This window comes from Natator depressus, chromosome 2 (genome assembly GCF_965152275.1).
Source record: "Natator depressus isolate rNatDep1 chromosome 2, rNatDep2.hap1, whole genome shotgun sequence".
Taxonomy (NCBI): Eukaryota; Metazoa; Chordata; order Testudines; family Cheloniidae; genus Natator; species Natator depressus.
In genome coordinates this window covers 153,185,120-153,205,361 of record NC_134235.1, presented here as the reverse complement: position 1 = coordinate 153,205,361, position 20,242 = coordinate 153,185,120, and the positions used below count along the sequence as shown (strand labels likewise).

The 20,242-nt window shown below is 46.7% G+C and overlaps 1 protein-coding gene across 1 annotated transcript in view; it reads right to left on the bottom strand.

Annotated features, from left to right (window-relative positions):
* TPPP (tubulin polymerization promoting protein) overlaps nt 1-16,528 on the bottom strand; it is a 108,651-nt gene extending 92,123 nt beyond the window's left edge. Inside the window, exon 1 of the mRNA XM_074945155.1 lies at nt 16,400-16,528. Within this exon, the coding sequence (XP_074801256.1) occupies nt 16,400-16,521 (122 nt within the window). The 5' untranslated portion in view covers nt 16,522-16,528. The remainder of the gene's footprint in view (nt 1-16,399) is intronic.
* Nucleotides 16,529-20,242: the final 3,714 nt, after the last annotated feature.

Genomic DNA, 20,242 nt, shown 5'->3' with positions numbered 1-20,242 from the left:
TCACAACAGTTCCAGCCTCACCTGCCACAGCTACACTGTCAGTTTCTGAGGCCAGCCAAGCAAAGATTTCTGCCCCCTCAAATACCTTCTCAGCTGGTCCTTAAAACTGAAAAGCCATATGTACTTAAGTTGGATAATACACAGTGCTCAGCCTTCATCAGTAGCTGAGTGTATGACCCTCTAGTTTTATGTTCCTTACAATCTTGTTTATTTTCAAGTATTGGCAGGTATGCCATTGACTTCAATGCAAGTAGGATCAGAACCCATATTTTTGGTCAATTTGTGGAACATATAGGCTAGAATTTTCAAATTTTTCAAATTTTGAAGCAAAATAGTGATCAAGACATCACGTTAGTCAGTCCTCATTTAAAAAATATTCGGCACAATTAGCAGGTGCATCCAACACTGCTTACATCCTTCCGAGCAATCTAAGCAAAAGGCAGAAACACAATTTTTAACAGAGCATTCTAGATGCTGTTTACACAAGAGAGATTTTAATTGGTTGTAACTATAGTGCCCTTGTTGCCAAGATGGAGACTGCTCTGCGGGCGGTTCCTTCCCAAGAAACTCCTTTTCGTCCCAGCAGCACCTGTTCCTAAGCCTCCGGAGTATATATACACACACACCCCTGAATAGTACAACAAATATAGCGAAGGAAAATATAGATTTGCAGAGTCATAAATGGGGAAAAACAAGAGGGGTAGAAGATAGGGGGAGAGGTAGAACAAGGTAACATCCAACACAAGGACCTGCGGGGACCAAGCCCTGCATCTAGACTCACCGTTCCGGAATACTGGGCAGAGTTCCAGTCCCGCAGAGAGTCTTGGCTGTCTTCGGTGCCAGTAAACTTTCTCCAGCAAAACCCTTCAGTGCCTCTTCAAACGCTCTCTGCAAACCCACACAGAGCAACAACCTCCCAAGAGGTGCCGCATAGGGGGAGGAGGGTCACGTGCTCCCCCTCCCCCAGCTTTCTGCCAGGGTTTATATGCGTTGCCCTAAACCGCGCTGCATACCACCAGAACCTTTAAATTGGAGGTTTTCAAACTGTGGGGCACGCCACCTGGGGAGCACAGAGGAAAGTTTAGGGGGGCCAGCTGTGATGCCAGATGGCTTAGGCTTCAGCCCAGCACAACGGGGCTCGGGGCGGGAGTGCCACGTCCACCCCCTGACTCACCTCTTTTTGTCTGGGTGGGAGGGGCATAACCAAAATTTGTAACACAAAAGAGGGAGCTTAGCTCAAAAAGTTTGAAAACCGCTACTTTAAATTGGCCCTCCCACTATCAACAGTTACACATTGTCTCTGCCCAAGGCCAAGTCACAACCCTCAGTACTCACAGCCGCATACGGCTGTGCACGACAGTGATACTGGGTCCAGCTCCAGTGTGTCCTTCTCAGATGATTCCTCCCTGGCACAGTGCTCATTTGGCTCCCATCCTGGGGCATCCCTGGTCAGCCGCTGTGTCCCTCCTGGGCTTTGAACCAGTTCTTAACTGCATAGGCGGTGAGTGAACCAGTCCCTCGGGGAGGCTAGCCCCCAGCCCCACCCCTTCTGCCTGAGGCCCCCCCGCATGGCCGGAGGATCCCCAAGCCCCACCTCCCCCTGAGGCCAGAGGAGCCCCAGCCTGCCTGCCCCGGCCACCCTGTGGGGGAATGAGGGCGGGGCCTCAGGGGTGGAGCGTGGACGGGGCTAAGCCTCCCCGGCCTACAACACCTGTTGTCCATGCTTGGCTGCTTTGCTAAATGAGGGCCTGCTCACTGTAGGCCCTCTTGGCTGAAGCTACTGGCACACACATGCCCCTGTGGGTCTCTCTCCCTTCCCTTCCCTCCCCTCCCCCTGGAATAAACAGCCCTTCCTCTCCCTCAGGACAAGGTTTTAAAGGGACCATGCTCTCTAAACCTCAACAAAAAATAATCCTTGTTGTCCACACCAAGGTGGGCAACTCTAGGCAGCAGATCTCCAGCAGCAGACCCAGGTCCCCTACTGGCTGAGAGCATCCCCAGCATCCAACCCACTGTAAGGGACCCAGGCGTAGGCAGTCTGGTGCAGAAGTCTCAGGTGGGATGAGGTCTGACCACCAGGGATGGGAGTCACCAGGCAGGCGTTGGAGGAGTGGCAAGGCCAGGTCCCATAAGCAACCAGGTCAGAGTCAGATCGGGATCGAAGACTGGAGATCAGAGGCAGTACTAGGCTAGCATCGAGAGGCAGGAATAGCGGTTGAAACCAGACTGGAATGAGAGACCGGAGATCAGAAGACAAGGCAAACTCCGGCGTTTAAGCAGTCTGAAGTCTATGTGGTGGCCCAGACAACTTCCTAGGGCAACCCCTGGGGTTAAGGAAGGGCACTTGGCCAATCAGCAGGCCACAGGGTACTGTCACTCCTGGTCTCTTGGGTGGTACTTCCTGCAGTGCCTACTCTCTGCAGTGATCCCTGGCTGCAGCTCTGCCTGGCTGCGGGGTGGCACTGTGGGAATACCAGCCACCCCAGACTCTGCAGAGCTGGGTTCTAGTCCCTGGGTCCTTCCACCCCCAGGGTCCTGTGCGTGGAATAGGTTCGCACAAGGCAACTTGCTTCCCCCCCCTCCCACCCTGTGGTATAAATGATCATACATCAGCACATGCCCAGGCTGCCCTTCCTTGGAGGAACAGCTAGGCTGGCTGTCAGGCATCAGCTGAAGTGCTACCACTCACCATGGAGGCAAAAGGACAGGTCCCTAAGGCATGAAGTCAAGGGCATGTAGGTTTAGAGTGGCCATTCAAAGTACAGCGTTCTCTTCCCACATTGTCCCTTCCTCATTGGGCCCTCTAGGGCCCCCCACAGCTTTGGCAGCGTAAGGGACTCACTTCAGTGGAGCCTCTGGAAGGGTCAGCATGGGTTCTCCACCTTCACCATGCCTTTGTGCAATGACAAGGAGGACCAATGCTGTGGGAGCCACCTAAACAGGATGTCTGCCATACCTCACTTCATCCTCACTCCCCCAGGAGCTGGGCATCCAGACAGACCAGGTAGATCATCATCAGGACCACGTCCAACTCATGGTGCTGGCAGGCTCAGAATCCATGGAAACATCCTCATTAGGGAACAGTACCCGTCCCACAAGTAACAGATGATTCTAGCAGAGAGATCTGGCAGGGTCATAACTGCCCTCTGAGCATATATAATATACTGGAAGGTCCCACAGTTTCTCCTCTACAAAGTATGGGTGCGACTCCCATCAGCCAGCAATTTTGTGTTTTCCCTGATTCCAGGCCAAAACTCAAATCACCAATCTGGAGCTCCTGTTACCTCACTCACCAGTCCTAAACGGGCTTTGTTCTGTTGATTCTGATGACCCGAGACTTGTATCGCTATCTGATATGCCTCCTTCAGTTGATCACTCAGCCAAGTCTCATACCCCAAATAGGTTTCCAGTAGCGCCCCGTGTGAAAACACTCAGATCAACTGGCATTTGGGCTTCTCAACCAATCATCAGCATATATGGCGTGTACCCAGTTGCATCATGCCAAGTGCAGTTATAGGCACGTACCAAGTGCTCCACATGCCAGCTCCAGTATTTCTTCTGCCGAGGCTCCAGGGTTCCCAGCATGCTGAACTATGTGCAGTTCTCTTGTTCTGGCAGCAGATCCTCTTGCAGATGGGAATGGGTGGCATAAGACTTTTTGATCCCCATGATCTTGCACGGTTCTTTTATTAACCGGCTCCCAAAGTCCCTTCTCAAGCAAGACCTTGGAAACCATGGAAGCTTTCTGATCCTTGGTGGGGTAAGCCTGGGCGTAACAAGTAAAATGGTCAGTCACCATCAAAGATATTAGCAGTACCCCAGTGGTCAGGCTCTAGACAGAAAATCCATAATGACACGCTTCCCAGGTGCCAAACTTGTGATGTTGACAAGAGGAACTGCCTGCTTAGGCAGTCTTTTGTCAGATTACACCTGGTGCAGGTGTGAACACGATGGGCTTCTGCCCTCATTAAAAAGTCTCCTGTTGCAAACCAATAGGTGGATCCATTCCTTTAGCAAAAGGACCTCCCTTTGGGCGACTCACCCACATAGCTTTGAGGTCCTTTCCCCTTTCCAACCCATAAAGGGGATCCTTCATCTGTGAATCGGCTCACTGGGAATGCTCCATCTGTTCAACCCTCAGTCTGGGCAGCAGAGGGTCCTTTACTCTAGTAAAACTGGAGTAGACTGTGGGTGTGGCTTCCGGTGGTACCACAGATAGTCAATCACTCATTCTCCATTAGTTGTGGATTTATCCTCTACATCAGATACCCACTGGCATAATGCTCTCAAATCAGGAATCCCCACATCCATCCAAGCATTGAGTGATCAGTCCTCAGTTTAAGGCCAACGAGACAAGGCATCTACATCCATTGCCTGGGCCAATAATGCATGGTGAAATCATAGGCAGAGTGCGCTGCTAACCACCGGCGCCCTGCTACAGATAATTTTGCTGTTCTCTTGACATACAGCAAAAAGGTTATCATCAGTCTTCACGATTACCTCTGTGGGGCTGAGTTTGTCATGGAACCTCTCACACAGCCCACTTTAATGCCAGGAACTCCACTTGATGAGCAGTGTAGTTCCTCACAGCGGGTGTGAGGCCTCGACTTGCAACAACTACTGGCTGAAATTTGCCCTCGTGTTTTTGATAAAGGACAGCTTCTAACCCGGTATAGCATGCATCAATATGAAACTGACGTGGCTGGGTGGGATCAGTGTACACCAAGACAGGTGCTTGAGTGAGTTGTCAAATGTTTTTCCAGAAAACTTCTTTACACTCGGCAGTCAACTGCTTTCTGAAAGGTGCACTCACATTAAAGTATTGATCCCGGCATGGGTTCCCCTTCTTATTTATGGGGGATATCCCTCAGTGAGCTCTGTGGTTGCATGCAGAATGTGGGGAAAGTTCTTTATCAACCTGCAGTAACTGCCACAGAATCCCAGAAATAACTAATTCCTTGAAGGTCATGTGCCTTGGCCAAGTGGTTAATGCCTTCACTTTCTCCAGGTCCACAACCATACCATCTGTAGATGCTGTGTGTCCCACATGCCTTACAAACATCTGGCAGATGATGCACTTGTCCAGGGATAAATTGAAGCCAGTCTCTTCCAAAAGCTCCAGGACTTTGCATGGTCGAGCTTCATGTTCTCCTAAAGTGTGCCTAAATCCCACAATGTCATCCAGGTACACCAGGCACTCTAACAGGTGCACGTTCCCTACCAACTGGAAACTATCCCTCCCCAAGGGTTTATCCTCAATCCCCTCTTGGGATGCGGGCCCCCTCACTCTCCAATATGCAGCTTTACATAAAGCATGCATTGGCAGCTCCTGCAGGTAGTTTCCCACCATCTCATGGAACTGGTTTACATTTGTTCTTAGGATTCAGGGTGCACACATTGTTCATTCCGGATCTGAGCAGACCAGCACCAACATTTCTATTTCCTGGGTTGCCCTGTGTTGTCCTTCAGAAATCAGACCTTCAAAAGGATATATCCCCGATAAGGGCAGAAGTCACAACCATTTCCCAGACTGTCAGGCCAGACAGGGGGTGCAACAATAAATACCGCAGGTGTTCTTGGTAGCAAGATTAATAAAGTATGGTGATCTGCCATCTGCTGTCCAACAATGCCTCACACAATCATCCTCCTATACGGATAAACACTGCAGTCTGGGGTCCTATCAGCCCATTTGGTTTAACCTTTGTCTGTGGTTTTTCCTGGGGAGCTTTGGACTTTCAGGGTTTCCCTGAAGCTCCCCAACAGTTCACTACAGTTGTCGGGATACAGCTACATTGTCTGTCTCATTCTGGTAGTCCAAGGCATAGTGCCCAACTCTCTCTCAGTTGTAACAGGTATCTTCTTGTGGACTATCACCCCTTCAACTGTCCTCCCTTTGCAGCCCACTCCTGCTACTTACCCTGCCATCTGCAAGATGGGGATTGTCCCAGTCTTCGCCATGGCCACTTCTCAGGTCAATTCTCTCAGAGCCACCACGACTGATGGGGCCTCTTCCCTTTCTTCGAGCCCTACAGCAGTGTAACTCCCTGCCTTCTTCAGCTGCGCCACTGCATCCACCCACAATGATCACTCCTCCTCTTCAGGTATTCTCAGATAGGATCATGGAACAGGGGAGGGTTGGGGCCTCCTTCCACATTATCATCCCATCTTGTTGGGTGCCCCGAAGGATCTGGTCCAACCCAGAGGAATCACTACCTGTTGCAGCAAGTGCTCTAGTCTCTTGATGAAATCTGACAGACGTCCACGGGGCTCCTGATAGGTGTGATGGAAATGATAATACAGATCTTCACCACTGTCAGTGTTGCTGTAGATGCTCTCAAGAGTGGCTAAATGGTCTTGCACCATTGTAGCCAGTTGGGAGCCTTTCAGGGTTTGGACGATTCAGATGGTAGGTCCACACAGATTCTTGAGCACCCATTTCTGCTTCTGGGCATCTGAGCATTCCCACTCTTGGGCAAGGGGCACTGCAAAATCCCTCCAGGTCTCATAATCATCCTTCCCCAAGGGTATGGGAGACACCCCTGAGAAAGAACATAACTGCTTATATGGTGCATTTTCATATGCCAGCTTCAATGCATCTTTGAGGGCATTCCCCAGCTTGTTAGCCCACTCTAATATTCTGGGTGCTGCAAGTGCCAGAGCACCTCCCAATGCTGAGATTAATTCCTCTCTAATGAATCCACCTCAAGTGATGCGAGCGTACCAACAAAGCGCTGTTCTGGTCCCAGGATTTTCTAGGGGGTAACTCCCACCTGCAGCAATTTGGGAGCCTTGTCCAGATACTTCCTTAGAATGAGTACATAGAGATACCAGGCCTTTCACTATATGGATGTAAATACAGGTGCAGCTCTTCACTCTCTCCAGTATTCCCGCTGCATCTAGGTTCTCCTCAATTTCACTGGGTTCCATCTTTTCCAGAAACCCCATCAACAGGACCCCCTTAGTTTCTGAGATCCGCACCCCTTGGCACACATCTTCTAGTAATCCCCTCTCTTTGCTTTTCTGACTGAGAGAAATCACTCAGGTGTCTCTTTGCTCTGCAAAGTAGTGCTCAGGGTGCATGATGTCGCTGTGTGCATGTGTGTACTGCAGATACCCATATGGAGTCATCAGCAGCAGGGATCAAACCCAGGACCTCTTGATCTTAATGCATGAGCTAAAAGACATTCCTCTATTAGCCAAGTCTGTAGCAGGCTCATAGAGCTATAGCTGGCCTAGCCCCACTAATGGAGGACAGAATGCTACACCAAGGGCGGGGAAGCACATCCCAAACTTCAGAGACTTCCCAGCTGAAGTCCCCATACGGGCCACCAGATGTAACAATAGCGCCCTTGTGGCCAAGATGGAATTTGTTCTGTGGGCAGCTCTGGGCAAGAAAAGGCATGCCCTGGAATGCAGCAAAACTCCCTTCCATCCCAGGGGCACCTGCTCCAAACCCCCTACAGTAAACACACACAATAGTACACCAAATATAAAGAAGGGAAATATTTATTTACAGAGTGATGAATGGGGAAAAACAAGAGGGGGTAGAAGATAGGGAGAGAGGAAGAACAGGGGTACATCCAACATGTGGACCCATGGGGTCAAGCCCTGCATCTAGACTCAGAGTTCAGGAATCCTGGGCAGAGTTCCAGTCAGGCAGGGAGTCTTAGGTGCTCCTGGTTGTCTTCCGTGCCAGTAAGCTTTCCCCTTCTGCCACACTCTGCAAATCCAGAGCGACAACCTCTCAACTTAGCTAGCTACAGCCTCCCTCCTTATTTTCAATGCAAAGTCACAAGCCCCATTACTCACAGGCCCATACAGCTCTGGGTGACAGTAATACTGGGCCTGGCTCTGGTTTGTGCTCCTCAGGGGATTCCTTCCTGACATGGTGCTCCTCCTAGCTCCTGTCCTGAGATGTCCCCGGTCGGCCGCTGTGTCCCTCCTGGGCTTCAGACCGGTTCTTGGGTGCTTCACTACATAAAAGGCCTGTTCACTGTAGGCCCTCACTCTCCTTCGCTCCCCTCCCCTCGGAACAACCAGTGCTTCCTCTCCCTCAGGATGAGGTTTTAAAGGGGTCATGCTCGCTAAACCCCAACATTAGCATACAGCACTAAACCCTTTTAGTTTTTTAGTTTTTCTTTTTTCTTGATTGCATCTCTCTCTCTCTGTTTTGCTTAAATATAGACAAAATTTGATCTTGCTGTTTTAAAAATATTCCATAAGTGCATTTATAGATAAATAATTACAGACAGAAAATAGAATTATGTCACATTAAAGCAACAGGGACAAAACGCAAATGGAATTTTTTCCTCATTTTGGGGTTAACATTTATACCGAGTAAAGGGATTAGCAGCTGGAGAAATGAAATCTTCTCCTTATTCAGATGTAGCTGCTTGTGGCAATTCAGTGCAAGCTTCCCTTGCAGTGCCTCTACAGCTATCAATAAGAATCAGAGTTACTGCAGTCCCTTTTTGAGCTCTGCTCTGGACTGAATTTCTTCAATTTGGGCCCAAATCTGCGGGATGCTGAGCACTCAACTTGGTCAGCAAATGGCATGATTGCTGTGAGATGTGGACCATGTACTGTTCACTGCAGAGTGAAGCCTAAAGATCTTTTCCACAATCTTTCAAAGCATTGTAAAGGATTTAGCCATGCAACTTTCATTCATTTCATTGGCTTTATGAGGAACTGTGTGCCTAAAAGCGTACTTGTGCCTAGCACTATGGACAGGGTAAGGCAGGTAGACTATACAGAGCTGCATAAAGACAACTGTTGAAATGCTCATTGCCGCCAATTTACATACACAGTAATAATAATAATAATAAAATAATACTGATTACACACCTTTCCTAATGCTTCTTTTAGTTTGCAAAATAGTATTTCAGACTTTTATGAAGTTACACATGCCATTCAAGAGAACTGCTTTAGAAAAAGAAACAAAAAAAAGAGACTTGATTCTGATCTGAGAACCAAATGGTTATCATTTTATTACAAAAACCAAAAGATAACTACCTTTATAATTTATAAATGTTGCAAGATTGCTGATGTACATAAAGTAAAGTAAGTTCAATTATCATTATATTTCCACAAAGAAAACAGAAACTTCCTCAGGTTGCTTAAAGGGGGAACACACCACAACATAAACCCTTAAAAGCAAGGATATATCCAGTTAAGATATCCTTCTTTAACATACCTTCACACACACACACACACACACACACACAGCTAAACTCCACCGCTCTGTAAATAAGTCACATACACCTCTGGCATGTACAGTAATATAATACACACACAGCATTCCTCACAATCACATTGTAACAAGAATTTTTGACTCCAACTGGCAACATCAACACGTCAGTATGCAGGTGAATTGTATGATGAGTTATTCTCCACCTTACTAGCTTTGCATCACCTGAGGATTCCTCCTACGTTGAGTCAATTCCCAGATCTGCTGGGTTGCCATTCGCTGGCAAAGTAGCTCCAATGGACTGTAGTGGAACAAGGAATCAAGCCCACAATATTCTGCAATTGTCCATGCATAGGAAGGAAGCAAGCTAACAGGTCCACTACAGGTTTCACAGAAATATATGAACAATATTCCACTATTTGCAATGAAAAGACTGGGTCCAAATTCACTTGATTACAATACAGCATGAAAGGAGCCACAACTATTCAGTCCAGTCATTTCCTTGCTATGCTGTGAGGAAGCGGCTGGACAAAATAGTCACACAAAGTGATAATTTCAAAGTATTTTTTTTCTATTTTAGCCTGGTAGCTCTTCTCAACTGTCTCCTGTATTTCATTAAACAAACAGCTCCAGAGTTCCAGCAACAGTAGCCTTTAATTCCAGATAAGAGCCTGGGCCAAATTAAGTCAAGCCACTAACCTTGGGAGAGCTTCCGTATTAGCCTGAACCACTCATGTTCTGACCTCTTTTCTGTAGTATACTACTATTTTGAACTTCTATAGCACCTTTTCATCCGTGGATCTTAAAGCACTTTTCCAAAACATTGCCTACTGAGGACTCAGCTCTCCAGGAGGTAGATAAGAGATCATTTCACCCACCACTAAAATGAGGAGGAGCACAGCAGCTGTTCAAAAGCATACAGCAATTCTATACAACTAGTTAGCACATGGAATACTGTGAACAACTAAAAATCTAGCAGGAAATCAGTCAGAATGTAATTAACAGAAATGGAATTTGGTCAGGAAAATGGAGTTAACAGCCCTATTATTACAATAAGCACTGTGGGATTTTTAATGACCACAGTCATGACCTGTTGAAAAATTGGTCAGGATGCAGAAAAGAGACACAAAAATGATTTGAGGCTAGAGAAAATCCCTTACAGTGAGAGACTAAGAGCTCAATCTGTATAATTTATCAAAAAGAAGATCAAGAGGTGACTGACTTGATCACAGTGTATAAGTACCTTCAAGGGAAAAAGTTACTAAGTATAAATGGCTTTTTAATCTAGTGGAGAAAGGCATAACAAGATCCAATGGCTGGAAGCTGGAGCCAGACAAATTCAGATTAGAAATCAGGCACACATTTTTAATAGTGAGGGTGATTCATCATTGGAACAAACTACCAAGGGAAGCAGTGGATTCTTCAGAGCAAGACTGGATGCCTTTGTATATCAGTCAAACACAAGTTATTGGTCTCAAAACAGGTGTAACTGGGTGAAATGTAATGGCCTGTGATATACAGGAAATCAGACTATATAATCTAATGGTCCCTTCTGGACTTAAACTCTATGAATGAATGGCCTCATCAGTTTTACCACTAATCCGTAAGAGCAAGTACATCTAGCAGCATACTGTGCAGGCAGTGGTTCAGTACCAAATAAGATGTGGGGGGGGGGGGGAGGGAACATCACTGAATCATCAGCAGTGCTTTCTGAAACCACCTGTGAGTTTCTTTAAGATTAGCCATTCAGTGACTGGTGCACCCCAACATTGCTTAGCTTGGGAGAGTGGGGGGGGGGTATGTCTGCAGTGCAAGTGAAGGCATGATCATAGATGGGGTAGGTATAGCCTGTGTTAGCTTTAGTCTAGCTCGTGTGGATGACATCAGCATGCAGATGCATCGGCACAGGCTTCAATACAGGCTAGCAGTGCAAGTACAGCCCTCCAGCAACCATGGGTATGCACTATGGTTGCTAGCCCCTGCCACTGCATCTATGCTGCTATCGTTCCCTGTGCTAGCTAAATTAAAGCTAGCATGGTTATGCCTCCCTGGGTTACCTGTATAGACATACCCTAATAAAGGCTGCCTGAGGGATTCTGTTCCAGTCCTTTTCTTTTGAGAGGGAACTCAGACTGTTACCTGTTACAGACACTGTCTTTACCAGGTGCTCCTTTAAGTCCTTTCAAGATAAACAGAGTCCTTAACATTTAACTTCAAAACCAAAAAGTCTCAGGTTCTTCCAATATAGGGATTCCTTTGTCAACCGAATTTGTTAGGACTTGCACTTTCAAAGCACTAATTAGGCTAAATACTCCATTCAATGCTGTACTTTAAATTTGCCTTTAAAATCTTGACAGGAACAGGCATACTGTTTCTATGCGCTTCCCTCAGTGAAACAGGCTGTTACCTTCAAGGGCTTCACTATATGGTCAGTTTTCTTCAAACATCTCTCTAACATGTTCATTTTGTTTGATGTCCCCTATACTTAAACTTTGAGAGACAGAAGTACACTGAAGCAAGTAATATTTGCCAGCAATTAGCTCTATGACAGCTGTAGTAGACCAGAGGTTCTCCACCTTTTTCTTTCTAAGCCACCCCCCCCATGCTATAAAACCTCCACAGCCCAGCTGTGCTACAACAACTGTTTTGCTGCATATAAAAGCCAAGACGGGTGTTAGGGGGTAGAAAACAGGGCAATTGCCCAGGGCCTTACACCACAAGGGGCCCCGCAACGCTAAGTTGCTCGGGCTTTGGCTTCAGCCCCAGGCAATAGGGCTCATGGCCCCGGGCTGCAATCCTGTACGGTGGGGCTTTGGCTTTCTGCCCAGGGCCCTAGTGAGTCTAACACCGGTCATGCTTGGAGGACCCCCTGAAACCAGCTCACAGCCCCCCAGGGGGCCCCGGACCCCTGGTTGAGAACCACTGGGGAGGACAGTAGACTGTAGATGCAGGGAAAGCTTCAGCATCTGCATTAACTACATGGACCTTGAAGAAGTCTGGGTTGTCACTCTTGCTCTTTGGCATTATTCCAGCACCAGATAAAGTCCATGTTTACATGCTTCCAGACCACACAAAAGACATGTGCATGCACACACATGCACATATGTGCAAAAAGAATAGCAGAAAAAGAAGGAACAGCAAAGAAACCTATAAGAGCGGCACAGTTTAGGCTCCCTCTTATTTACTTATCTTTTAAAAATCCAATTGTATACCTGCTGCCCGGTCGAAAGTCCTGAAACAGCTCCTCTTCTTGGGAAAAGCCGATTTAACTGCCCCACCCTCCTCTCTCTGTCTCATGCTCAAGCACCACAAGCACACAGAGAATGACTTTCCACCTGTTCAGATGAACTCAAACTTAGGTCTCATCTACATTTTAAATTTAGGTCAACGTAGCTACGTTGATCAGGGCGTGTGAAAAATCCGCACCCGAGTGACATAGGTCTGCCAACCTAATCCCCAGTGTAGACAAAACAAGGTCAATAGAAGAATGTTTCCATAGACCTAGCACAGAAAAGTGGTGTTCCTACACAGACAGAAAACCCGTCCATCACTGTATGCTTTCTCTACCCTACAGAGTTATGCCAGCATACCCCTAGGGTATAGTCCTTAGAGAGTAAACATATCTTGAATTACTGCATGCCAAGAAAACAAGGCCAGCACAAAATCAGCCTGAGAGACACTATATCACTAGTACTGTACATAAATCCCCTCAGGTAGAAAAAGGCCCTTGCAGCCTGGCAAGGCTTGCTAGTACCTGTGCATTCCGATATTCAGCCACACACCCAACCCAGAAAACCAGCAGATCTCATTTCCAGGAACAAAGCAGCTGACAATCCAAAAGCAAAAAAAACCCAAACACAGAGCAGAAATGGTGTACAAGAAAGCAGAGCCATTTGGATTCTAGCACATGCACATCCCCATCATGAAAGCTGTTAAACTCAAGCATTTTAACTGGCTAGTAGAAGCATGTAAGAACCTCTCCTGCCTATATGTACACAATGATCTCCATTTTTAATCTGATAAAGTTCCTCCTCAACCCACTGCACATAATCTACTCCAGACTTGTGCCAATTTGAGGCCAAAGATAACTTTCACTGGGGAGATGTCTGAGCACATGAGATTTCTAAAAGGAACAATAGTAACAGACACTTAACTATAGCAGGTCTTCAGGTCAACTAATATCAATCTTTTCTCCCCTTTTAAAGCAAGCATTTAAAACACTAGTGTGAGAGAACTGTCTATTCATGACAAGCAAAAGGTGATAATTGTTGCTCTGACCCACCAAAATGACACACATGCCATAGTTACAAAGAGAGGCATTTCAAGTGAAAAAGAGACAAACTTGTTTAATTTCATTGAAATCCATTGCATGAGAAGGTCTTTTCAAAAAGAGAGGAGAGAGAGAGGAAAAATTAAAAATACTTTGCTAAACACTATGGTCTCTCTTCCTTAAATAGGGTCAGCAGGTATGCATGAGTAAGAGGGTGAAGTAAGTCAGCCAATTATTATGCTGAAGAAAGTGATGCTCTTGTTATGGGAACCATCACAAAGAAAATCAGAATTGGTTTGCAAATATTGGCACATCCTTATACTGCAGAAAAATCAGACGTGTATGACAAGTAAACTATGTAATGCAAGAGAATGCTTGAATTTCTATGGTGCATTGCTATTTTACCTGGTAACTGCACTGAGCTTTTCCTCTCGGAGCCCACATTTCAGTCCAGCTAGTTACCCAAATTGAAACATTAGATGGCTTATCCTTTAGTCAGTCTATACCTAGACATACAATTAAGTCTTTTAGTCTGTGCACAGATGATACACATAACCATCAGATAGGCTTAATGGCCTCTCCTCCTTAAGTGTACTAGTTTGTCTTTGTTGTTTTAGTACAAAGTTGAGGGCTCTAACAAAACAATGTTTAGGAAAAGCCACACTGCATTTGGCTATACCTAGTGTTGCTAGAATGTCATAAATAAAAATAGCTCAGTTTTCAGCACAGTCAATCTGTAGCCTAAAACATGTATTAAGATAGAACGATAAATAACTGCCATACATAAACTTCAATGTATACAGACCTTTTTCCAATTACAATAATCTTAAATATAATAATAGTGAGGGGGAGGATCTACATTATCTGTGAATTGTTCTATGCATGGCTCCATAAAACCTAATGCTCTTTTAATACTTAACAGTGGACATTGCACTTAGGCAGTCACAAGTGACACGCTGGTTGCAGTCATATGGCTGTGGTCACAGACACAACAGAGCTCAATACAGCCATTAGACGAAAAAAAGTTGTAACTAATTTTGAAAGGCATGTAGCTACTGGCAAGAAGAAATGATTGCTGAAATGTTAAGAACCAAAATTGAAACTTTTCATATCTGTGCTCTTGTTAACAATCATCATTTAAGCCTGAGAACACAGCCTACAATAAAAATTCTTTACACTTCCCCATTTGTTCTCAATTTTTCATTTTAACAGAAAAAAAAAAAATCTTTAAATCCCACTGAGAATGGATATGCAAATATTATAAAGGACAAGTTATCTAAAGACATAAACAGAGCTGTGTTAAAAGATTCTCCCCTGGCAGCAAGATCAGCGAAAATAAAATCATTTTTTGTAATCACATTTCAAAGTTTTCCTGGTTTATGTCAAAATGAAAGGCAAGTCTTTGCACAAACTGCCCCAGTGACATTTTGAAGCGTTCATGGTGAAAAAGCTGTGTTTCCCAGGGAACAATTAAAAAAGTATGCACTGTACCAAACTTCTGAACTTAAAAAAAATCCGTTTTCATACTTGAATATTCAAACACTAATATTTTGCAATAATAATGGGAGAAAAAAAAATCCTGCTTGCCCAAAGTAGAGCTGCAGCCATTCACAAACCACTAGTTTTACCAGAGTCTGAAGTATTAATTTCAACTACTTACTTTTATAATGAACTAGCTCTGAAAAAGATAATTGGCTAATTTAAAATATTGTGTGTTTTCTCACTTTTTTCCTTCTTATATACGGTATTTTGCTTTTCTACCTGCTGTAAGTCTGTTCTCTGGGAGCATTCTTGTATGCCGGAAGCTGGAATTTTTGGAGGGTTGTTTAGATCTGCTTTGTGTAGCTTTATATGACAAAGCTCGAACTAATACTGGAATGTTTTTAATAATTGGATGCTTTCTACCCACCAAACACTTTATAAGGTGACTGCCTGTTCTGTATCAAAACACAAGGGATTTCATAATGAGGGACTTAAGAAGCTCTGGGGAAACAGGAATAGGTAGTTTTATGTTAGTAAGGTGAAATAAAATTAAAACATTTACACAATTAATGCAGAGCCAGATATCATCTGAAACATTTGGGTGAACAAGTCCGGTGAAGGCAGCGCTCTCTTCAGCGTGGAATGAAGGGAGCATTGCTCGACGCGAGCTAAACAGTCACCCAGGGAGTGCTACTAACATCAACCATGCAAGAATCCAGCTCTCTCCAAGGCAGGTGCTGTTGCATGTCCTCCAAGCAGGGGAGCGGGAGGAGGCGTCCTACTCAAGGATGCAGCTACCAACGCTCACGGGCTCCATCCTGCAGTGTTAGACAAGATGCAGCTGGAGCAAGATCCCAGCTGCCTGGCACTGGTCTGATGGCCGATCCAGAGAAGGGAAACAGCTTTACACTGCGCCTCTCTCCTGCTCCTACCCGAGTGGGAGAGGGAACGCCGCCCAAATAAAGAGGGCAAAAGGCCAGGCTGGAAGGTTGCTAAAGACGAGCTCCCTGCCCGGTTCTCTATCCCCCCGGGGGGAGATGGTTCTATAACGCCGGGAACGTGCAACAAGCGCACCTAGGCGCCTCGGGCAGGTTGCGCGCAGCGATCGCATCCCGCCGGTGAGCCGGCGCAAAGGCTGCTGCAGCTGCTCCGGCGCAAAGTCCACCGCAAACGCCGCTCTGCGGCGCGGTGGCAGCCCAGGAGAAGCCATCCCGGGCCGCTCCGCTAACGCCACCAGCCCCGCCAGGCAGTCCCGGAGCCCGGCGGCGGCTCCACTTGCCGCCCTCGCTGCGGCGCGCCGGGGGATGGCGAGGGGCTGCAGCCCGCGATGCGCCTCAGCTGCGCCTTGGCCGGCACCCGCAGCGCCAGCCCCCGGCAGCGCCCTGCGCTCCGCCCGCCCGCCCGCCCGCCGCGGGGACGCCTTGCGCTGCCCTCGCCCCCTTGCCAAGGCGCCCACTTACCCCTCGGCTCTGAGCGGGCGCGGGTGCCCCCCAGCCTGGCAGCCACCCGGGAGCCGACGCACGCAGGGAAGCCCAGCCACCGCGAGCCGGGCGCCGCCGCTCCGCCCCCGCTGGGCTGGCATTGGTGACCGCCCCGGCGCCCGCCCCCATAGGCTGAGCGGGGCCGGCCCCGCCCTGGCTCCCGTCGGGTGTGAGGTAATGAATTAGCGCGCCCAGAGCCGCTGCCTTAAATGGCTGGTTGCGGACCGGGGTGCCGGGCCCGCCGCGCCTGCTCTCTATCCCCTCGCGCGCCTCCCCGGCGCTGCTGCTGCGCCCGGGGCCCGGCGGCAGGTGCCCGGGCAGGTAGGGGGCAGGCAGCGAGCGGGAGGCCAATCACAGCGCCGCGGGGGCGGTGGCTCTGCTGCGGGAAGGCTGGAGCTCGGCGCCCCTGGCTGCGTTTTGCATCCTAGCCCTCACGTGGCATCGGCGCCCCCTGGGAGCAAGCCTAGCTGCTCCTGCAACCCCCACCCCCAAGTCTATCCTTGCAGAGGGGGCCACGTTGCCCTGCGGCCGGCCAGTTCTTGGTCCCGCTCTCCCAAATTCCACGGCCTCACTGGACCCTGGTTAGCCGCTGCTGCCCCCAGCGCCTTGGAAATCTGACCCTGGATGTTCCCAGAATCCCAGCACCGCAGCGACCTGGCCTCGGGAGCCTGGCCGAGTTTGGCCACAAATGCAGAAATGGTTCCATCAATCTCGAGAACAAGTGTTGCTTCTACTATTCCTCTAAAAAAAACACCTCCCCCTCACCCCCAGCACATTTTGGTATCTGGAAGGTGGGAAAAGGGCTAATCTGGAGTTTGTGCCCTGGGGTCAGGATTTTTAAGATGTAGCAGAAGCAGCTAAACAAATTTAAGCAATGGAAGTTATGCCATTAGGGCCAAAAATTGGCAGGATCCAGGTGCCACATCCTGGATTTTGTGGTACTGCTGTGCTAGAACACAGCAGGGGGTGACTACATTTGTTTTTTCTTTTTGGCAGTACAGTTTGAGAACTTTGGTCTAAAATTTGGCAGGATCCAGGTAGACCTAGCCTGGACCTCTCTTCCTCACATTATGGGCACAGGGAACCTAGTCTCAGAGGCACTAGCTAGGGGTAAGGAGAGGTCATATATCACAGGTGTGGTTAAACAACAAAGTTACTCATGGAGGAGCACCCTGGAGCTGGAGCCCTTAAATGCAAAGGCAAGAAAAAGGGCAAGTGTAGAGCAAGTCTACATAATGAGGATACTCAGCCATATGGTCCCTATAGAAATGCCATTGAATAGCAGAGAGATGGGATACACAGAGCATCCTAGAAATCACCATTTGAAGGAGGTGTTCTCTTAATGCTTAATAAAACCCCAGAACACTGTGCACTGCTGATCAAAGTTCTCTTCCCTACCAGGCAGGTTGGCTGATAACTTCTCCAAGACTGCACTGTAGTTCCTTTAATAGACCAGTGACCAGACTCTGGGACAGGCAGGAGTTGAAGTAAGGTGTCCCCGGGGGTGGGTTAGAACAGCTCTCCCTTCTCTACTAAAATTTGGTTTGGGTAAGCAGTGCTGCCTCACAGCTCCAGCTCCCCCTCAGCTGGTACTGTGAGAGCTCCCCCTCCTGTTTCAATCTGCTTTAACCGCTGGGTATAGATTGCTAGAACTGAGACATAAAATGAGCCAGTAAACCCTCATTCTGCTCTAAAAAGTTTTCTTCCACTTTTTAGAAGACTGAAAGTGGAACCTCAGGTCTAATAAAAGGGAGGTCATGATTCTTAGTAATGCTGAGAACCTGTTTTCAGAAGGGTTACAGCAAGGGAAGGTAATGCTATAGCAGTCAAGCCAGTAATTCTCTAGATCTGTGCCAGATCAGGACCCTATTAGCATCAAGCCAGTCTCCCTCCTTTAGATTTTGTTACTTGGTTGACTTTGTGGCTGATCCTATTCCTATTTCCAGTCAAGTGCCAGTATACCTGGTGTTCTGGTAAATTATATTTCTCTAATAGGACTTTCCACAGCATGCAGAGATCCGTGGCCTCAACTTCTAGGATCAACCATAGAAGTGTAGTGCTTGGGGCAGATTAAGCCCTGGCATAAATTAATGCCAGGTATGAATTTGATCCAGCCTATATACTTGAACCCCCATTAAGAACCCACTTTATTTCATTTTATCACAGTTGAGTAGTTCCTTGTCCTTGAAACCTTTTAAAACAAAAGTAAGCTTACTTTTTGACCATACTTTGAAAACTCCTACCCACAAATATGAAGGATCCTAGGAGTTGCCATGCAAGGTAACCTCCCTCCTTTCACAAAGCAAATCTTAAGTGTATGTGCTATTGAAGGATGTGCCACCAGACAGTTTTTAATTGAGGAAGATAGGCGAGTCATCAATAGGAGAGTGATCAAGGGTACCTCAAGGCAAACATGTTCTGCCAGTCTAATCCTAGCTAGCCCCCACTCCTCTCTCAACCATCTAGCCAGATAGCAAGCTAACCCTCAAGGGACAGAAACCTTACAATAATATTAATAATAAAGTAGATAGGAGAGGGTTAAGGCTCTGTTCTCCTTCTTTAACCCAAATTTGCTAATCTGAACACTGATCTTCTGCCCCCTCCAAATAAACATAGAAAATTCCAGAAAATCCATTTCAAGGGATATCTCAAAGTTTGCTGCAATAAGTGATGTAATCATGGGATCATTTCCACACTAAACAGATTAAATCCTCCCATCCTTGAGGCCAGAAGATTAGACTATCTTTCTAAATCTAGAACTGTCAAAGGAAGCAGTTATATTTATTATTTAGTCCTTTAGATTTAGAATATAAGAAGGCTGCTATCCTAGGCTTTATGTGCCTTTGACATTTCTTAAAAAACTCAAATCAAAGCATAAAGATAAATCCAGCAGCAAACTCATGTATCTTTATTACGGTTTCCTGCAGCACCCATAATGTTAGCATCCAAATATGTTCCAGCTAAATTAAATCTACATGGTGAGGTCCCTAAAATGTCAGTGAGTTTTCTGTTCTCTCCTCGCTGCATAAGGTAGGAAGAATTCTTCCCTATTCAGGGAAGAATGTATTTCGTTGGTTTCATGCTAATTCTGGTGGAAATGCTTTGTCAAAGAGGGGGATCTTGCAGCAAGCCCTGAAAGTGGTCAGCCTCTGGATTAGTCTGATCCCTTCTGGAAGTTTATTCCATAGCCAAAATCCCAAAAATCTTTATTTCCATCTCTCACCATCTTCGGCCTGGGCTTTGTAAAATGCATTTTCCCAGAGGATCACAGCTGAGTTTGTAGGCCACAAATGTAGCTGGAGGATGAATGTTTTCTCTGATAAATAATTCATGGCCCTTGCACAAATCAAGATACCTGAACCTGATCGTTCATTGGTCTGACCTAGTATTTTAAATTCTTTTAAATTCTTTTCCTCTTCTAAATAATCTTTGGAAATATACATGGCATGGGTAGGGAAATTTATAGTGAAGATTGCCTAAGTATTTCTATTCCAAAGGGTAATTTTCAGCTGCTTATAACTTTCTCCAAGTTTTACCTTTACAGCTAAAATTTGTGATGCATGAGTCAGGGAGCAAATGTTTTTGTGCAAGTTCCATCAAAATGGTTGAGACATTTTAAATCACAGAGGAAGTGAAAAACAAATATGTAGTTCTTCTGCTAAGGGAATGTGTTGCAATCAGTTTCTGAAAATCTTCTAGCACCTCTGGCAATGGTAATATATACTTGAAAATTATCAGAAACAGTCCCTGGGTTTATGCATTTTTCACTGATCTGGTGAAAATTGGGTATGTTGTGGCCAAGTTGTAAGGATTTTTAAACAT